General features: G+C 45.6%; 1 protein-coding gene across 3 annotated transcripts in view; it reads left to right on the top strand.

The window, feature by feature from the left end:
- PRKACB (protein kinase cAMP-activated catalytic subunit beta) overlaps nt 1-9,067 on the top strand; it is a 298,573-nt gene extending 289,506 nt beyond the window's left edge. For all 3 annotated transcript variants that reach the window (XM_030205781.1, XM_030205780.1, XM_030205782.1), the window contains exon 10: nt 7,767-9,067. In XM_030205781.1, coding sequence (XP_030061641.1) covers nt 7,767-7,892 — 126 coding nt within the window. In that variant the 3' untranslated portion in view covers nt 7,893-9,067. The remainder of the gene's footprint in view (nt 1-7,766) is intronic.
- Nucleotides 9,068-19,633: the final 10,566 nt, after the last annotated feature.

The following is a 19,633-nucleotide window of genomic DNA, read 5'->3' on the forward strand; positions in this document are numbered from 1 at the left end:
AATCAGAGAAAATTTTTCTTCATTTAACGTGTAATTAAACTCTGGAATTCGTTGCCAGAGAATGTGGTAAATGCAGTTAGCTTAGCAGAGTTTTAAAAAGGTTTGGGCGGCTTCCTAAAGAAAAGTCCATAGACCATTATTAAATAGACTTGGGGAAAATCCACTATTTCTGGGATAAGCAGTATAGAATGTTTTGTACTTTTTTGGGATCTTGCCAGGTATTTGTGACCTGGATTGGCCACTGTTGGAAACAGGATGCTGGGCTTGATGGACCTTTGGTCTTTCCCAGTATGTACTTATGATTTTTTACTCGTTCCACAAGTACAAAGACTAGAGGACACACAAGGAAGTTACATGGAAATACTTTAAAAACAAATAGAAGGAAATATTTTTTTCACTCAACAAATAGTTAAGCTCTGGAATTCTTTGCCGGAGGATGTGGTAACAGCAGTTAGCATATCTGGATTTAAAAAAGGTTTGGACAGATTCCTAGAGGAAAAGTCCATAGTCTGCTATTGAGACAGACATGGGAAGCAACTGCTTGCCCTGGGATTGGTAGCATGGAATTCGGGTTTCTGCCAGGTACTTGTGACCTGACTTGGCCACTGTTTGGAAAGCAGCATACTGGGCTAGATGAACCATTGGTCTGACCTAGTATGGCTACTCTTATGTTCTTATGGGACAACATCTCCAAAACCAATTGATACATGTTGTGTTACAGGTCAATCATTATTATGCTACTATGTAATGGTTTTGAAGTTTTATTCTTGGAATGTTGAGGGTAATACTTCTCCTGTTAAGAGAGAGAAAATTTTGCATAGTTTGCACTGTAAAGGTGCTTCCATAGCAGTGTTACAAGAGACACATCTAACATTGACTGAACATCTGAAATTACATATTTGGTGGGTTGGAGATTATATTGAGCCCCCCCCCCCCCCCCCCACACCCACACCCACACACAAGGGAAGAGAGCAGGCGTTTACATATTGTTTCATAAAAACTTACATGTTCAGATAAACATGGTCCATGTGATTCCAGAGGGTCGCTATATGATAGCTCAAGTGTTAATTGACAGGACACCATTTTTGTTATGTAACATATACACCCCCAACATTGACAGTAAAAAAAATTTTCCGCACTCTTATTAATCTGATACAACCTCTCTCTCACCATACGATCCTTACTGGGGGTGGGGGACTTTAATGTGGTAGCTAGCCCAGACCTGGATAAAATACACAACCCCCATAGAGATAGACAGGTGGGCTTTACCAGGGGTAGACAGGTGGTGAAAAATATCTGTACTATTTTAGCTACCTTAGAGCATGTTCACCAAGCTGGTCTGTCTACTTTCCTTATCAGCTTTGATGCTGAGAAAGCATTTGACAGAGTTAATTGGGAATTTCTCTTCACGGTATTGTGTGTATATGGCATCAAGGGGTTATTTGAGCAGGCGATTAGGGCCTTTTATCATGGCCCTACAGCCAGGGTCTCAGTAAATGGGAATCTCTCGAATCCATTTCAGGTACTTAGTAGAACCAGACAAGGTTCTCCATTGTCTATTTTCTCCTTTATTATTTGCATTGACATTGGATCCTTTGATCCGGGAATACTTGGGTATCCAGAGATAACAGGTGTTAAATTAGGTACCTATGAATTTAAGATCTTGGCCTTTGCTGATGATTTGCTGGTGCATTTTTTTCTCTCCTGCCAAGTCTCTATCTGTGTTGCTGGAAAGTTTTGTTGAATACGGGTTGTTCTCGGAATCTCATCTTAATATGAATAACTCAGAGGTACTACCCACTTCTCCTGAATTATGTCAGCAGTGGGTGGGGAAATTTCCATTCCAATGGGCTTTGGATAGTTTTAAGTGCCTAGGCATTTTATTTATTTATTACATTTGCACCCCACATTTTCCCACCTATTGGTAGGTTCAATGTGGTTTACAGTTATCTAGAAGAGAATGGGTTATAGGTTATATTGGTTCGAGGAGGATTACAATAATCTTAAGTGGTTAGGTCATACTGTGGGTTACAGATATGTTTGGGTAGACAAGTATCATGTTATAGGTCCATTTGGTTAGCCTGGTTCAGTTATGTCCATTTTCAAGATTGTGGAGTGTAACCCGGTAGTTCGTCTGGCTACATGGGGTCGTCGGAAAGGCGCTTCCTAAATAAGTGATCTTTTAGGTGTTTTCGGAAGGTTAGGTAATCGTTTAAGAATCTGAGGTTTTCTGTGTGTTCCAGAGTTTGGTGCAGATGTATGAGAAGCCGGTTGTGTAAACAGACTTGTATTTTATACCTTGGTACCTTGGGAAGTGGAGAGTGTAAGGTAGGATCTTGTGCCTTTGGTAGCGTATCAAATAGGTAGATTAGGCTAGTCATATCACCCGGGGAGAGGCCGAAGATTATTCTGTAAGCCAGGGAACCAATCTTAAAGGATATACATGCTTTAATTGGTAGCCAATGTGTTTTTCAGAGTAAAGGCCTTGCACTTTCAAATCTTTTTTTTTTGTTTCAGAAAATTAGTCTTGCTGTATTTTGTGCTATTTGTAATTTCTTTAAGATTTGTACCTTGCATCCTGCGTAGATTCCATTGCAGTAGTCGACCTGGGCGAGGACCATGGTTTGGACAAGGGTGCGGAATGTATCTCTTGGGAAGTAGTGTTTTTTTGTGGTGTCTGCTGTCTGGTTGACGAAGGATAGATAGTGATCTATGGTAATTCCTAGAATTCTTAGTTTATCTGCTACTGGGAGAGAAGATCCCATGAGTTGGATGGTTTCCCAGCAGTCAGTTTTCTGTGATGGTGTATCAGACAATGTGTTTTTCCCTGTTCAGTTTCAGCTTGAAGGCTGATGCCCAGGATTCCATAGTATTTATGCTGTCCGTGATTCTGGGAATAATTTCGGATAGTTTGTTCTTGAATGGGATAAAGATAGTTACATCATCAGCATAAATGAAAGGGTTTAGGCCTTGTTTGGATAGAGATCTGGCTAGGGAAACCATCATTAGGCTGAATAGTATTGGTGAGAGTGGTGAGCCCTGGGGACTCCGCATTCTGCTTTCCACAGGGTAGAGATTTCGGAGATCGTTTTTACTTGGTAGGACCTCGTGGTTAGGAAACCCTTGAACCATGTAAATACCTTCCCTTCGATTCTGGCTTTGTTGAGTGTTCTTTGTAGGATTTGGTGGTCTACCATGTCAAATGCACAAGACATGTCAAACTGAAGTGGGAGGATGATTTTACCAATTGAGATTTCCTGTTTGAATTTGGCCAGTAGAGTGATCAGAACCGTTTTAGTGCTGTGATGGGCCCTGAAGCCTGATTGGGATTCATGCAGTAAATCAAATTCGTTGATACAGTCTACTAGCTGGTTTGCCACTATGCTTTCTATTATTTTGGTCATTATATGGATGCCACTGGTCTGTAGTTTGTGGCATCTTTGGTACTTTTCTTGATGTCTTTTTGGGATTGGTGTGAGTAGTATGTTACCCTTGTTCATTGGGAATTGGCCTTCTTGGAACATGAAGTTCAGGTGGGATGTGAGCTAGTTACCTAAAGATGGCCGCGGTCTAGGTGGTCACGAAGCCGCTGCTCCAGAGACCCCGAGTTGGGTTACGGCTGAGAAGGGGCTATTTAACCTGCATATGGAGTCAGAGTCGGCAGACTAGCAGTCAGCTGCCACCTCCCGTGAATTTAGTGGGCTTACTCCCGAGCAGACCGGCGCAGGGTGTCAAACACGGCTCCCTCTTTGCAGCAGGGTGAGACGCTGCCCGACGGGACCCCAGCTTCCACCAGCAACCTGGAAGGGCACTCCTACCTGGAATCGGGCAGACGGACTGGTGTTGGAAGCCGACCACAGCATCTCCCAGCCACGGGATCGGCACTAACCGGTGCGGACACCGACGCCAATCACGGCTGAGTATCGCCAGCTGGTAGCAGCACGAGTGAGAGCAGACTGGTTGGCCGCCAGCGGCACGAAGCTGCAGAGCCGAAAGGGCAGTCGAGGGAGCAGCCTGACGGCAGCCTTGTGGCGCAACACGGGAACCTGGGCAGCACGCGGACTGTCTCCACGAGCCCATGCCGCCCAGTATGGCTGCAGAGGGCGCAGCCCGCCTCCACCCAAGAACAGCCAAGTCCATGAGCCTGCAGCCACTCAGGAGCAGCCAGAGTTCCTGAACCTGTGAACACAACATAGAACAGCTGATCCACCGGTATTGGCCGGACTAGCGGGGGGGCAAGGACGAAAGGAGCATTGGACGGCGCTTCCACCCGTGAAGGCAACCAGTGGAGTCGGTGAGTGGCTCTGCTTCCGGCCCGGAGTGGGGGGTCCGTGAGAGGCTCGCCTGGTGCTGGTCGCGCCCGGCCCTGCCTCCTTGCCCGCCCGCTGTGCCAACGAGTACTGCAGTGATGAGCGACCACCAGGACCCTGAATACGGCGCTATGTGCTCACATCGCCAGATGCGGAGTCGAAAGAAGCATGGAATGGAGCGGCGTAGATGCCCACAGGATGGGCCCCAGGTGACCCGATACACACCAGCAGTGGCAACCCGGGGCTACTAACCACACTCACTTGTAGCATGGAACCCTGCATCCTACAGTCTCCAAAGGAGATATAGCACTCTCCAGTCACCAAACCCTGATCTACCTCAACCTGATTGAAAATTGTTCTCGTCCTGCAATTTAACTGTCTCCCTTAGACCCCTACCTCAAATCACAGATACAGCATTCAGAATTACGGAGTTTCTGCGCCCTGGAGCATCACTTCTGAACATCTGACTGTGAGTAAAATATCTGTATCTATTCACTAAAAGAAACCCACGATAAGAAAGTGACCCAGGTGTGTTTGGTGTGCCACTGCTCACTCCAATGATACCGTCCCCTCACAGTGGAAACAACTAGCCGATAGGAGACAATTTAAATAAGAACTTCACCCCTTCCTATTGTACACAGTCTACTACCAGCCCAAACTGTACCGATCCAAAATGAACACAGTCAAATCACTCCTAGTAATTTACTCCTTATCACTGATCCACCTAGCATTAACCACCCCACTCGCAGAAAACATCATACTGATATTACACAATTATCAGACTGTCCAGATACCCCACAACCCATCAAACTGACAATAACCAAAACAAAGAAAGAAAGAATACTAACATGCGGACAACACCAACAGAACAGAAAGAAAGGTCATAACCATACGCTTACAAAGAAATGACAACTAACAAAAATCCACACAACACCAAACCTAGAAGCCCCATACCAAAAAATTCAAGTGGGCTACATCAACACCAGATCCGTTGTAAACAAAACAACAACAGTAACAGACTGGATCAGGTCAGAAAACCTTGATCTAATTTTCATCAACGAAACCTGGATCCATGATCAAAAGGACCCCAGAATCCTTGACCTTTGCCCCCTAGGATACAAAATCACTCACTGGACCACAAAAGAAAATAGAGGCTGAGGTATAGCATTAATCTACCAATCCCACTTCAACACCGAAACCATTGCGGAGTCCATAACACCATCAGTGGTTCTATATTCTGAAGTTTAGGTTTGTAGTGAATCTGTATGCTAATAGGTCTACTGCAGGACCTTTTATATGGGTTATGTTCAGTGGTGGCTGTTGGAAGTCCCGTAGTTGAAGAAATTTGTTGCACTCTCTGGTGCTGTCTGCCCAGATCTTCTAGATGCAGGTTGATGTCTCCTATTATCAACATTTGGGTTTGCTACACAAGTGTTTGAAACGAAGTCTATAAAGGTTGTTTGAGCCGCTCTCCAGTTTCCTGGGAGTCTGTAGAAGAGGATGCAGCATAGGTGGTTTTCTAACAATTTGTCTTTTATTTGTAACAAGGCAATTTCTAATTGTGGTATTATGGTTTCCGCTGCAAAAGAGGATCTGTAGATTAAAGTGATGCCCCCTCCTTTTATCCCGTTTCTGGTCCAGTGCACAATTTTGTAACCCGGTGGGCAGAGATCCACGATTACCAGGTCTTCTTTGTCATGTATCCATGTTTCATTTAGGAAGACTAGCCTGAGATCTTTGTCTGGTATCCAGTCTTTTATTATTTCGGTTTTGTTTAGTGCTGATCTTGTGTTGATGTATCCCACTGGTATCGGTAGGTAGTTGTCCTCTGTAGGCGAGACTTTGGGAATTTTCTTTAGTTGACGTTTGGTTTTTTGGATTTGTTTGTTCCCTTTTTTGTCATCTGCTTTGTTTGAATCGTTGTTGAGTCTCTTTGGTTTCTTGATTGAACTCTATCTGGATGGAAGGCGGTGTGCCTGATTGGCTGACCCAGGTTGCATGGTATTGGTATTTTGTTGTCTTCTTGTGGTGGTTAGAAGTGTAAGGATCAATAGTCTTAGGAGAATTCTCGTGATAAGTATTTTGCTTCCATATATGTGCTTCCACCACCACCCCTGAGCAGCAGGATTTTGGCAGACTCTCAAAAATCAGTTGTGAAAAAAAGAGAGGCCTCAGCTAAGCACAGGCTGAAAATTTAGCTATATGTTAAAACTAACACAGGGCTCCGTTTAAAAAAAACAAACCCCAAAACACTATTTGTAATATATAAAAAAAACTATTGCAAAATTATAGTAGCAAGTAGCAGTGCTCTCAATACACCATATAGATACTAAACTGTGCCATCCAGAAAAACTGTACTTATCCAGATGTGCAGATGCTGTCCATCAGCAGGACTTTAGCAGGAAACATGACAGCCTCCGATCCAGATCCTCCCCCACTGCACCAAGGCCGCTCCTGCTCCTAGGCCCATTCACCGTTTCGCTCCATCATCCACTGCAAAACAAACTGGGACTCTCTTAGCCACCGCCGACAGTGGCACCCCCCACCGCAATGAGCACACCGCAACGACTTCTTGGTCCTACTCTCACTGCTGCCGACTGAGGCTCTCCTCTGCATAGGGGTGCTGCATTGTCTTCCCTGTTCACCTCTATGTTTCCTTAATGCGCTGATTGCCACAGCAGAAGATTGCGCTTTAGAAGACAGCAGCGGGAGAAGCCCGTGCTGCCACACGGCTGTCAGGCATGCTCCACCAGTGCTGTGGGCATTTGTCACCTACTGGAACCAGGGAGAACTCCTCCCTCCTCCCCCTTAGATGTTCCTGGAGCCAGGTGAGGAGCAGTGAGATATTCACTAGCAGGTTTAGACTCCTCATTGAAATAAAAAAACTCTTTTCAGGAAAAGCTAAAACTTCATTTACTTACCAATCCAGGGGACCAAACAAAAAGTGACTCCAAAAAAAAAATAAAAAAGCAAACTTAGCTTAAATGAAACAGTGCTTCTCAACTTCTAGACATTCATTCACATCAGCTGTGGCCAGAGCTTTGCCAAAAATGCTGTGTCAAGACGTGACTGAAAAAGGTCTTTATCAGACATGAGAAGTAGGTGCATTCAAAATCTGATAAATATTTTCATCACTGTTTTTATCCCTTTTCCCAGTTTTTCAGTTTGAGTACAGCATATATATTTCTTCTTCTTGTAATGTGACTTCTGCAGGCTTTCTATTTAAGAAACAGGTGTTGGTGTATATGAGTTTCTAGTACTGTTTATGTTATGCAGAGCTGAGATTTGTACATCATATGCAGATATTTCTACACAAAGTATACATAAGATGCAGAATAGATGTGTAAAAAGCCTGTAAATACGATAAATAAAGAAGAGTTCAAGGAAATAGAAGGAAAAAAAAGGAAACAATTCTGTAGAAGACAGGGATTTTACTATCATGTCTATTATTTTTAGGTAGAAGCTCCGTTCATACCAAAGTGCAGAGGACCTGGAGATACCAGCAACTTTGATGATTATGAAGAAGAAGACATCCGTGTGTCTCTCACAGAGAAATGTGCAAAAGAATTTGCTGATTTTTAGAATGTGTATGAACTGAAGATCACATCAGGGCTCATATTGGGATCTTTGCACTCTGTTAACAGATGGGGTGGAGCTGAGACCATCATACATCAAAGCAGTTACCAAGTTCCTTCATTCCACAAGGCTGACTGAAGTCTTTATTGCCATCTTCCATGTGTGCACTTTGCACCAGCCCTTTTAACTAGGCACAATTAAGAGTTATTTGTGCTGTAACACAGAATGACTAAATCACTTTCGTTCTACCTTTTGGTTTCTTTCCTTTTTTCTCTGTATCTTTCTCTTGTATGTTTGGCCCCTTTAAAAGCAAGTGCTTTACTGAAAAATGGTCCCTCTTATTTTGATCAAGTACTGTACTGGGAGACTTTGCAGTTGGTTAAACTTAATTGAAAGAGAAGTGCTGCTTCTAGTCTGTGCCAGCTAACATTTCTTGTTAATCTTTGAATCTACAGGTAAAATAACTTTTTTATTTTGTAGTTCAGTTTAAAAGAAGCCAATCTTTTGGGAAGCTTTGTTTTATTTTTAAGAAATAGTTATTTTGCCATATTTATATATACTGCATTAACATTGTGTGTGTGTATATATAATGTAGATGAATATAATGTGCACATGTATGTACACACACACACACTCTCTTGCAAATTGACCAAAGCTTGGAAGTATGGTTGAAAGACTCAAGGAGGGTAGATTGGCCCTGGTCATTTGTTCTTCTACACTTGCAGTTTGCTTCACTGCCTCTCACATACGGGCAGTTCATATTAACAGAACTGGCTCTGTGGTGTGAAATAGCATTGTTTATTCGAGCACAATGATTGCTTTCTGGTCTCAGCCACATTTAACTGAATAACACCAATAGAGCAATCAGGTAGTCAGATGGGTACTGGACACCTTAAAACCTGAAACTCTAAAGTGAAGTTTTGGTCAGTATTTTTAATAGAAAGCAAATTTAAGGAAAAAAAATCATGCCAGAGCTCCTAAAGTAGTTCTTTTTTTTTTTCAAACTTTTAATTTGTTGTTGTTTAAGGGCATCCATTTCAGAATAAAGGCAAATGAAAGGATCTGCCATTAGCAATGACAAGTGGTTAAAAAATGTCCAGCTAATAATGTGGAAGCATTGCTAGATGAATGTGATTCTTTTCTGTTAGCTCTTAACAATAAAAAAGGTGATTGCCAAGTTGTATTCTGGTATACTATATTAGTAAACAGAGGAAGAAGTATTGCTAAAATCATTTTTCAGGGTTTTTTTTGTTTATTTGTTATGCTTTGTTTTGTGTGAAAAAGAGACAAAGTTAAAAACTGCCACAATTGTGATTTGTTAATTAGGGATTTTTTTTTAGTTAATGTCCACCAATGTCAGCTTTATGTCTAACTTGCTTTTGTTTAACGAAACAGAATATTTCAGTGACGCAGATCATATAATCACACAGAGATGTGGTATTTGGGCTTAGCTTTTTTTTTTTATTAACTTTTTTATTTTTTGGTAATTTCACCAATTGACTTAAGATACTGCTGCCATGTGCTTACTTTTAGCACTTTTACTCTTTCAGTATTTGCTAAAACTCTGTGCCACTGCACAGATTTAGTTTGGGCTTTTTTTTTTTTCTTTTTAGTTTTTTAATCTATCCATACTTGTTTTATTTGTACACTTACATTTGGGTGTATCAGAAACCTGTCTTAAAGCAGCAGCACATCTGAACAGTTTAAATAAATTAGGTTCATATTTTATGATCCATTTACATGCATAAAAGGATGACTTGTTTTTATTAAACTGATATATATTGATATATAGCCATTGTATTTGTTTGAATGTCAGTGTAGGTAGACCACTGACACAACTTCTTTTAATCTGTATGACACTCCGAGAAAAGCCTTAGAGCGTTTTACAAACCAGTATGACATGTATTATCCAACATTTTCTGTCTTTAGGTTGTCAAGCATTTTTGCACAAAAGTGTTATTAGGAGGCTGGCACAAATTGCAGTCTTTGTCCACCTATATTTACATAGTGCAAGAAAAGTATATGATACTTTGCTGTAGCAAATATAATGTAAAAATATATATATATATACATATATATATATATATTTACATTAATAAATTTAAAAGATTCTTTGTATGAAAATGTTTAAAAATCTTTTGTATTTTATTTAGACTGAGGATATGCTGTTGTATGCTAGCTGAATGCAATGAATTCTACAGTAACTGTTTATGAACTTAAAGAAGATTTTAATAAATGCTGGAGATCACAGTTTTGTTATGATTTTAGTTTTCAATAATAGGGTTTTCTAATGTCTGACTTCTGTTCAGTAAATTAAGCTGTAAAGGACAAGTGAAAGGATATTGGGATTGTCTACATTCTAAAGCCTTGTTGGGAAGATTGAATGGACTATTCTTCTACCGTCATTTACTATGTTACTATGAATGGTTCTCTAACAGAAGCTCATATTTACATTTTGAACTATTGTGACTCAAGGTACAATTAAGTAGCTGGTAATTGTAGAAGGGGCTAAAATTGTTGGCAACAGATCCAGGTAAAACTTGCAATCTGCAGTGCAGTATGGAAGATGTAGTTTTGAATGAAAAATTGTATTTCCTGATCATTTTCTTTCCTTTAGTCCTACCAGAGCAATCCAGAAAAGTGGGTGTTGTGTCCATCAATCAGCAGATAGAGACAGAGAAAAAAGTAGTTCCATGTGCTTCACCCCTAAAGGTGATTTTGCAGCCACAGAATGCTCAGTATTATGAATAGCCAAGCAATGGTGCTCAAGTCCATAGTGTCAGTCAATGAATAGTTGAGCCAAAATTGCCACACTTAGCCAATACATCTATTAACCAGGTAGGCATAGACTCTATAGACATGCAGTACTTCCACTGAGTTGGGAGATGCATAATACATAATACGTCAAGATCCATGAGAAGCAATGACATTCACAGAATGAACTAAAAGGAAACAAAAAGTAATAAATTTCTGTAAGGGAGGGTCTATTTATTTATTTATTTGTTACCTTTGTATCCCACATTTTCCCACCTATTTGCAGGCTCAATGTGGCTTACATAGTACCGTAAAGGCGTTCGCCAATTCCAGTATGAGCAAATACAGTAATGTTCTCCGAGGACAAGCAGGCTGCTTGTTCTCACTGATGGGTGACGTCCACGGCAGCCCCTCCAATCGGAACACTTTACTAGCAAAGGCCTTTGCTAGTCCTCGCGCAGATGCGCACCGCACATGTGCGGCCATCTTCCCGCCCGAACTGGCTCGTGTTCGTCAGTCTTCTTTTGTCCGCGCTCGGTAAGGTCGTGTTTGCGCCGTTCGCGCCCCTTAAGTTGACCCTCGCGCGTCTTTTTGACTTTCGCTTCTAAAAAACAAAAAAAACAAAAGGGATTTCGGAGAAGGGCCTTTCGGTCTTTTTCCCCTTCCCGTATTTCCAGTTTTTTGCCCCATTAAGTTTTCTTTCGTTTTCGGGGTAGGCCCTTTTGAGGCCTCGGGTCGAGTTTTTTCTCCCCCTCTTTTTGGTCCCTTACCGCAATTACGAGTTTTGATTTCGCCGGCGTGATTTTTCCACCCATGTCATCGAAGTCTCCCAGCGGCTTCAAGAAGTGCACCCAGTGCGCCCGGGTAATCTCGCTCACTGATAGGCACGCGTCGTGTCTTCAGTGTCTGGGGGCTGGGCATCGCCCGCAGGCCTGTAGTCTTTGCGCCCTTTTACAAAAAAGGACTCAGGTAGCGAGATTGGCCCAGTGGAACGTGTTGTTCTCGGGCTCTTCATCGGCATCTGCACCAGGAGTATCGAGTGCATCGACGTCGATAGCGTCAAGACCTCCACCCTCGGCCGCGACTGTATCGATTGCATCAAGGCATCGACCCTCTGCATCGTCGGGGTCGAGACATCGGAAGGCTGCGTTGGCGTCGGTGGTACCAGGACCTCCACTAGTGCTGATGTCGTCGGACGGTGGTGCTTCGACTGGAGTGCAGGTGAGGGCTGTCCATTCCCCTGCTGGTGGCGGTGAGCCTTCGGGTGGGTGTCCCCCTACCCTGAGGGCTACTGCGGTACAGCCCCCCCGAGACCGACCGTCTTCGGCCTCGGCCCCGAGGAAGCAACGGCTGGATTCTACGTCCTCGTCGGTACCGGGAAGCTCCGGTGACATGCTTCGTTTGAAAAAGTCAAAGAAGCATCGACACCGGTCTCCTTCCCGCATCAGTACCGAGAGCTCTGGGTCGCCGAGGGAGTCGGCACCCAGTAGGCATCGGCACCGGGAGGACTGCTCACCCTCTGTTCAGGAGGTGTCGATGCGCTCCACCGTGGACAGCCTGGAAAAGCCTCCACGCCCGGAACAGACTCTGACTTTGACACCTGCATCGGCTTCCATGTCTTTCTCCACAGCCGCCCTGCACGAGAGTCTCCGGGCCGTTCTCCCAGAGATCCTGGGAGAGCTGTTGCGCCCTTCCCCTCCGGTACCGGGGGTGCTTGCGCCACCGGTGCCGTCGAGTGAGGCGCCAGCTGGCCCCTTACCCGGGGTGAGGTCTCCGACATCGGTGCCGCTTGCGGTACCGACTGCGGTCGCCTCCCAGGAAGGCTGCCCGACGACGTCGGCGGAGGGAGCTTCGCTGGTGCGGGCGAGGGAGTCTACCTCTCGATGCTCACATCGTGGCCGTATTTCCACGGAGTCGAGCCGGGCACGGCTTCAGACACAGGTTCATGAACTTGTGTCTGATACCGATGGTGAGGCCTCGTGGGAGGAGGAGGAGGACATCAGATATTTCTCTGACGAGGAGTCTGATGGCCTTCCTTCTGATCCCACTCCCTCCCCTGAAAGGCAGCTTTCTCCTCCCGAGAGTCTGTCTTTTGCGGCCTTTGTCCGGGAGATGTCTACGGCCATCCCCTTCCCGGTGGTTGTGGAGGACGAGCCCAGGGCTGAAATGTTTGAGCTCCTGGACTATCCTTCTCCACCTAAGGAAGCGTCCACAATACCCATGCATCATGTCCTAAAAAAGACATTGCTGGCGAACTGGACCAAGCCTCTAAGTAATCCCCACATTCCCAAGAAGATCGAGTCCCAGTACCGGATCCATGGGGATCCAGAGCTGATGCACACTCAGTTGCCTCACGACTCTGGAGTTGTGGATTTGGCCCTAAAGAAGGCTAAGAGTTCTAGGGAGCATGCTTCGGCGCCCCCGGACAAAGACTCTAGAACCTTAGACTCCTTTGGGAGGAAGGCCTACCATTCCTCTATGCTCGTGGCCAAAATTCAGTCTTACCAGCTCTACACGAGCATACACATGCGGAACAATGTGCGGCATTGGCAGGCTTGGTGGACAAGCTCCCTCCTGAGCAAGCCAAGCCATTTCAGGAGGTGGTCAGGCAGCTGAAGGCGTGCAGAAAATTCCTGGCCAGAGGGGTATATGATACCTTTGATGTTGCGTCCAGGGCCGCTGCCCAAGGTGTGGTGATGCGCAGACTCTCATGGCTGCGTGCCTCCGACCTGGAGAATAGGATCCAGCAGAGGATTGCGGACTCGCCTTGCCGTGCGGATAATATTTTTGGAGAGAAGGTTGAACAGGTGGTAGAGCAGCTCCACCAGCGGGATACTGCTTTCGACAAGTTCTCCCGCCGGCAGCCTTCAGCTTCTACCTCCACAGGTAGACGTTTTTATGGGGGAAGGAAGACTGTTCCCTACTCTTCTGGTAAGCGTAGGTACAATCCTCCTTCTCAACAGCCTGCGGCCCAGGCTAAGCCCCAGCGCGCGCGCTCTTGTCAGCAGCGTGCGCCTCAGCAAGGCCCCTCGGCTCCCCAGCAAAAGCAAGGGGCGAGCTTTTGACTGGCTCCAGCAGAGCATAGCCGACATCAACGTGTCAGTGCCGGGCGGTCGGGGGGAGGTTGAAAGTTTTTCACCAAAGGTGGCCTCTCATAACCTCCGATCAGTGGGTTCTTCAAATAGTCCGGCAAGGATACACCCTCAATTTGGCCTCCAAGCCTCCAAATTGCCCACCGGGAGCTCAGTCTTACAGCTTCCAGCACAAGCAGGTACTTGCAGAGGAACTCTCCGCCCTTCTCAGCGCCAATGCGGTCGAGCTCGTGCCATCCGGGCAAGAAGGGCTGGGATTCTATTCCAGGTACTTCCTTGTGGAAAAGAAAACGGGGGATGCGTCCCATCCTAGACCTAAGGGCCCTGAACAAATATCTGGTAAAGGAAAAGTTCAGGATGCTTTCCCTGGGCACCCTTCTTCCCATGATTCAGGAAAACGACTGGGTATGCTCTCTGGACTTGAAGGACGCCTACACGCACATCCCGATACTGCCAGCTCACAGACAGTATCTGCGATTTCAGCTGGGCACACGTCACTTCCAGTACTGTGTGCTACCCTTTGGGCTCGCCTCTGCGCCCAGAGTGTTCACGAAGTGCCTGGCTGTAGTAGCAGCGGCGCTTCGCAGGCTGGGAGTGCATGTGTTCCCTTATCTCGACGATTGGCTGGTGAAGAACACATCCGAGGCAGGAGCTCTACAGTCCATGCAGATGACTATTCGCCTCCTGGAGCTACTGGGGTTTGTGATAAATTATCCAAAGTCCCATCTTCTCCCAGTACAGTGACTAGAATTCATAGGAGCTCTGCTGGATTCTCGGACGGCTCGTGCCTATCTCCCAGAGATGAGAGCCAACAACTTGTTGTCCCTCGTCTCGCGGGTGCGAGCGTCCCAGCAGATCACAGCTCGGCAGATGTTGAGATTGCTGGGCCACATAGCCTCCACAGTTCATGTGACTCCCATGGCCCGCCTTCACATGCGATCTGCTCAATGGACCCTAGCTTCCCAGTGGTTTCAGGCTGCTGGGGGATCTAGAAGACGTGATCCACCTGTCCACGAGTTTTCTCAAATCCCTGTATTGGTGGATGATTTGGTCCAATTTGACTCTAGGACGTCCTTTCCAAATTCCTCAGCCACAAAAAGTGCTGACTATGGATGCGTCTCTCCTAGGGTGGGGAGCTCATGTCAATGGGCTTCACACCCAGGGAAGCTGGTCCCTCCAGGAACGCGATCTGCAGATCAATCTTCTGGAGTTACGAGCGGTCTGGAACGCTCTGAAGGCTTTCAGAGATCGGCTGTCCCACCAAATTATCCAAATTCAGACAGACAACCAGGTTGCCATGTATTACATCAACAAGCAGGGGGGCACCGGTTCTCGCCCCCTGTGTCAGGAAGCCGTCAGCATGTGGCTCTGGGCTCGCTGTCACGGCATGGTGCTCCAAGCCACATATCTGGCAGGCGTAAACAACAGTCTGGCCGACAGGTTGAGCAAGATTATGCAACCTCACGAGTGGTCGCTAAATTCCCGAGTAGTGCGCCAGATCTTCCAGGTGTGGGGCACCCCCTTGGTAGATCTCTTTGCATCTCGAGCCAACCACAAAGTCCCTCAGTTCTGTTCCAGGCTTCAGGCCCACGGCAGACTGGCATCGGATGCCTTCCTCCTGGACTGGGGGGAAGATCTGCTGTATGCTTATCCTCCCATACCTCTGGTGGGGAAGACTTTGTTGAAACTCAAGCAAGACCGAGGCACCATGATTCTGATTGCTCCTTTTTGGCCGCGTCAGATCTGGTTCCCTCTTCTTCTGGAGTTGTCCTCCGAAGAACCGTGGAGATTGGAGTGTTTTCCGACCCTCATCACACAGGACGAAGGGGCGCTTCTGCATCCCAACCTCCAGTCTCTGGCTCTCACGGCCTGGATGTTGAGAGCGTAGACTTTGCCTCTTTGGGTCTGTCAGAGAGTGTCTCCCGCATCTTGCTTGCTTCCAGGAAAGATTCCACTAAGAGGAGTTACTTCTTTCTGTGGAGGAGGTTTGCCGTCTGGTGTGACAGCAAGGCCCTAGATCCTCGCTCTTGTCCTACACATGCCCTGCTTGAATACCTTCTGCATTTGTCTGAGTCTGGTCTCAAGACCAACTCTGTAAGGGTTCACCTTAGCGCAATCAGTGCATACCATTACCGTGTGGAAGGTAAGCCGATCTCAGGACAGCCTTTAGTTGTTCGCTTCATGAGAGGTTTGCTTTTGTCAAAGCCCCCCGTCAAACCTCCTACAGTGTCATGGGATCTCAATGTCATTCTCACCCAGCTGATGAAACCTCCTTTTGAGCCACTGAACTCCTGCCATCTGAAATACTTGACCTGGAAGGTCATTTTCTTGGTGGCAGTTACTTCAGCTCGTAGAGTCAGTGAGCTTCAGGCCCTGGTAGCCCAGGCCCCTTACACCAAATTTCATCATAACAGAGTAGTCCTCCGCACTCACCCTAAGTTCTTGCCAAAGGTTGTGTCGGAGTTTCATCTGAACCAGTCAATTGTCTTGCCAACATTCTTTCCCCGTCCTCATTCCTGCCCTGCTGAACGTCAGCTGCACACATTGGACTGCAAAAGAGCATTGGCCTTCTATCTGGAGTGGACACAGCCCAACAGACAGTCCGCCCAATTGTTTGTTTCTTTTGATCCCAACAGGAGTGGAGTGGCTGTGGGGAAACGCACCATATCCAATTGGCTAGCAGATTGCATTTCCTTCACTTACGCCCAGGCTGGGCTGGCTCTTGAGGGTCATATCACGGCTCATAATGTTAGAGCCATGGCAGCGTCAGTGGCCCACTTGAAGTCAGCCACTATTGAAGAGATCTGCAAAGCTGCGACGTGGTCATCTGTCCACACATTCACATCTCATTACTGCCTGCAGCAGGATACCCGACGCGACAGTCGGTTCGGGCAGTCAGTGCGTCAGAATCTGTTCGGGGTTTAGAATCCAACTCCACCCCCCTAGGCCCATGTTTTATTCTGTTCGAGGCCCAATTGACCATGTTTGTTGTTTTGAGTGAGCCTGGGGGCTAGGGATACCCCATCAGTGAGAACAAGCAGCCTGCTTGTCCTTGGAGAAAGTGAATGCTACATACCTGTAGAAGGTATTCTCCGAGGACAGCAGGCTGATTGTTCTCACAAACCCGCCCACCTCCCCTTTGGAGTTGTGTCTTCCCTTGTCTTTGTCTTGCTACATATGGGACTGACGAACACGAGCCAGTTCGGGCGAGAAGACGGCCGCGCATGCGCGGTGCGCATCGGCGCGCGAGGACTAGCAAAGGCCTTTGCTAGTAAAGTGTTCCGATTGGAGGGGCTGCCGTGGACGTCACCCATCAGTGAGAACAATCAGCCTGCTGTCCTCGGAGAATACCTTCTACAGGTATGTAGCATTCGCTTTGTGGTAGAATAAGGTTCGTGTGTAACAAACACATTAGGGAATCGTAGAGAGGAAGAGTTATTATATGTCCATTACGAGCTTTGGTTTCGTTGTGTTGCAAGGTACAGGCATTTAAGTTGGGTCGGTAGGGTATGCCTTTTTGAACAGGTTAGTTTTTAATGATTTCCAGAAGTTTACATGATCATACGTTGTTTTCACGGCTTTTGGTAATGCGTTCCATAGTTGTGTGTTTATGTAGGAAAAGCTGGATGCATAAGTTGATTTGTATTTAAGTCCTTTGCAGCTTGGGTAGTGGAGATTTAGGTATGTTCTTGTTGATCCTGTTTTGTTTCTGGTTGGTAGGTCTATGAGGTCTGTCATGTATCCCGGGGCTTCACCGTAGATAATTTTATGAACCAGGGTGCAGATTTTGAAAGCAATACGTTCTTTGGGAGCCAGTGCAGTTTTTTCAGAGGGGTTTGGTGCTTTTGAATCGTGTTTTTCCAAATATAAGTCTGGCTGCCATGTTTTGAGCGGTCTGAAGTTTCTTTATAATTTGTTCTTTGCATCCCGCATAAATTCCGTTTCAGTAGTCTACATGGCTTAGTACCATTGATTGTATCAAGTTGCGAAATGTTTCCCTTGGGAAAAATGGTTTCATGCGTTTGAGTTTCCACATTGAGTGGAACATTTTCTTTGTTGTAGATTTCACTTGGTTCTCTAGTGTGAGGTTACGGTCGATTGTAATGCCGAGAATTTTCAGGATGTCTGAGATAGGGAGGGTATAATCTGGGGTGTTTATGCTTGTGGGTTTGTTCGTATTGTATTCTGGACTGGTCTGCTAAGACTAAAGGAAAGACATATTTTTCCTTCCTTATTTCCATACCAGACCAGTCCAGACAAGTGAGATGTAGCAAAGCAGCCCTCAATAGGGTGGAAGTAGAAAATAAGGCCCGAACAGTTGAAAGTGCAAAGAATGAAAGTAGTGATACAGCAGCCAACATGTCAAAGCCCAAGATGGATTTGAGAAGGCTTTCAGAGCCTTTATCTCTAAAAGGAAGTATTAACCCCTGAGGAAAAGGCTGAAACAAAGAAACATGTAGACAAGGAACAATTCATGCAAGAATGAGCTGCAATCAATCAACCATGCAATAATAATCTGATCCAGCTGCAGGATATGATCCTTGCCTGAAATACCAAAAACAGAGAAGGAAGGCAGGATCAGAGTTGCGCAGCTAAGAAAGAATTAACTATAGACACCGAAACCTGTTAGTACCCCACTAGCAGAAAAGTGCTGCCAGGTGTAGTGTAACACTAATAGGAGTGGAAAGGTGGAAGGATAGAAGGGGAACCCCCTATGAAATTTGAGGGGGTGTCTTAAGCAATGAGTATGTTGAAAGATAGGATTCCTTTGCTCCCCAGTTCCCTGAGATTCAGTAGGAGTGGATAGAGAAGACAGTGCTGCAGAAGATCCTCAGTGAAGGAGAATCTAGCAGCTATAAGGAAAGGGTGGAGGACATAGAAGTAGTACCCTTTACCGGATCCCAAAAGAGGCTGAAAGCCCAAAACTATAATATGGACTAAATGCAAGAATTTCTGATAAAACTTATTCTAATAACCTGCTCCAGGAAGATACAAATGTCTAAATGACAGAAAGGAAGCATGGCAAAGAGAACAGAGCACAAAGAATAGAGACATGGCATCCTGCAATACGCATGATAGGAAGCCAGATGCCTATCCATTCCTTTATAGAAGAAGCAACTCTGCAGACAGTGCATAGCTAGAATAGAAACTGGAATAGAAAGATAGCTGATTCAGCCAAGAAAGGGAACCTTGTTGACCACCTAGGCAGAAAGAAGTCCAGAATAGAGTGCGAGAAAACAAGTCATCCAAGATCAAGATACTAATAAACTTCCTGATAGTGGAGACCTTAAAAGCTGAGAAGAAAATAGCTTACTGGCACAACCCCTTGATGGAAGCAATCAGAGCAAATGAATCATAGCCATGGATGTTGCAGCTGCAAAAAAAAAAAAAAAAAAAATCTGGTTAACACAACTGTACCATACTGCTGGGTGGCATAACTGAGGGAAATAGCTGGGCAGTGCAACCAAGCAAGAGCACCGAGCAGCAGTGCAACCCATCCAGGTGATGCAGGTGAGTGATAGAATTAGTTAATGTAGATAAACCTGGCAGCTGGGGCAAAAATGCCTTACTTCTGGCTGGTACCGCTGAGTATTATGACCAGATGGAGCAGCTATGTGATATAGCTATCTGGAACAGGAGATTAAGAAAGGTGGCTGATGAAGCCAAGCAATATAAAGTAGGTGTATAAACTAGCTGGCTGGAATAGCTGTGTACTAGAGATGGCTGGAGAAGTTGCACGCCAGAGATGGCTGGAGTAGCTGTGTACTAGAGCTGGCTGATGTAATCATGAGTTTAACCTACTTAAACAATATCAGGGATTCAGTTTCCACTATTTGGGGAATCCAATAAATAAAATAAAATTTTGGAAACTTTACTACAGTAAGCCAATTATTTTATAAA

The sequence above is a fragment of the Microcaecilia unicolor genome, chromosome 6 (assembly GCF_901765095.1).
Source record: "Microcaecilia unicolor chromosome 6, aMicUni1.1, whole genome shotgun sequence".
Classification (NCBI taxonomy): domain Eukaryota; kingdom Metazoa; phylum Chordata; class Amphibia; order Gymnophiona; family Siphonopidae; genus Microcaecilia; species Microcaecilia unicolor.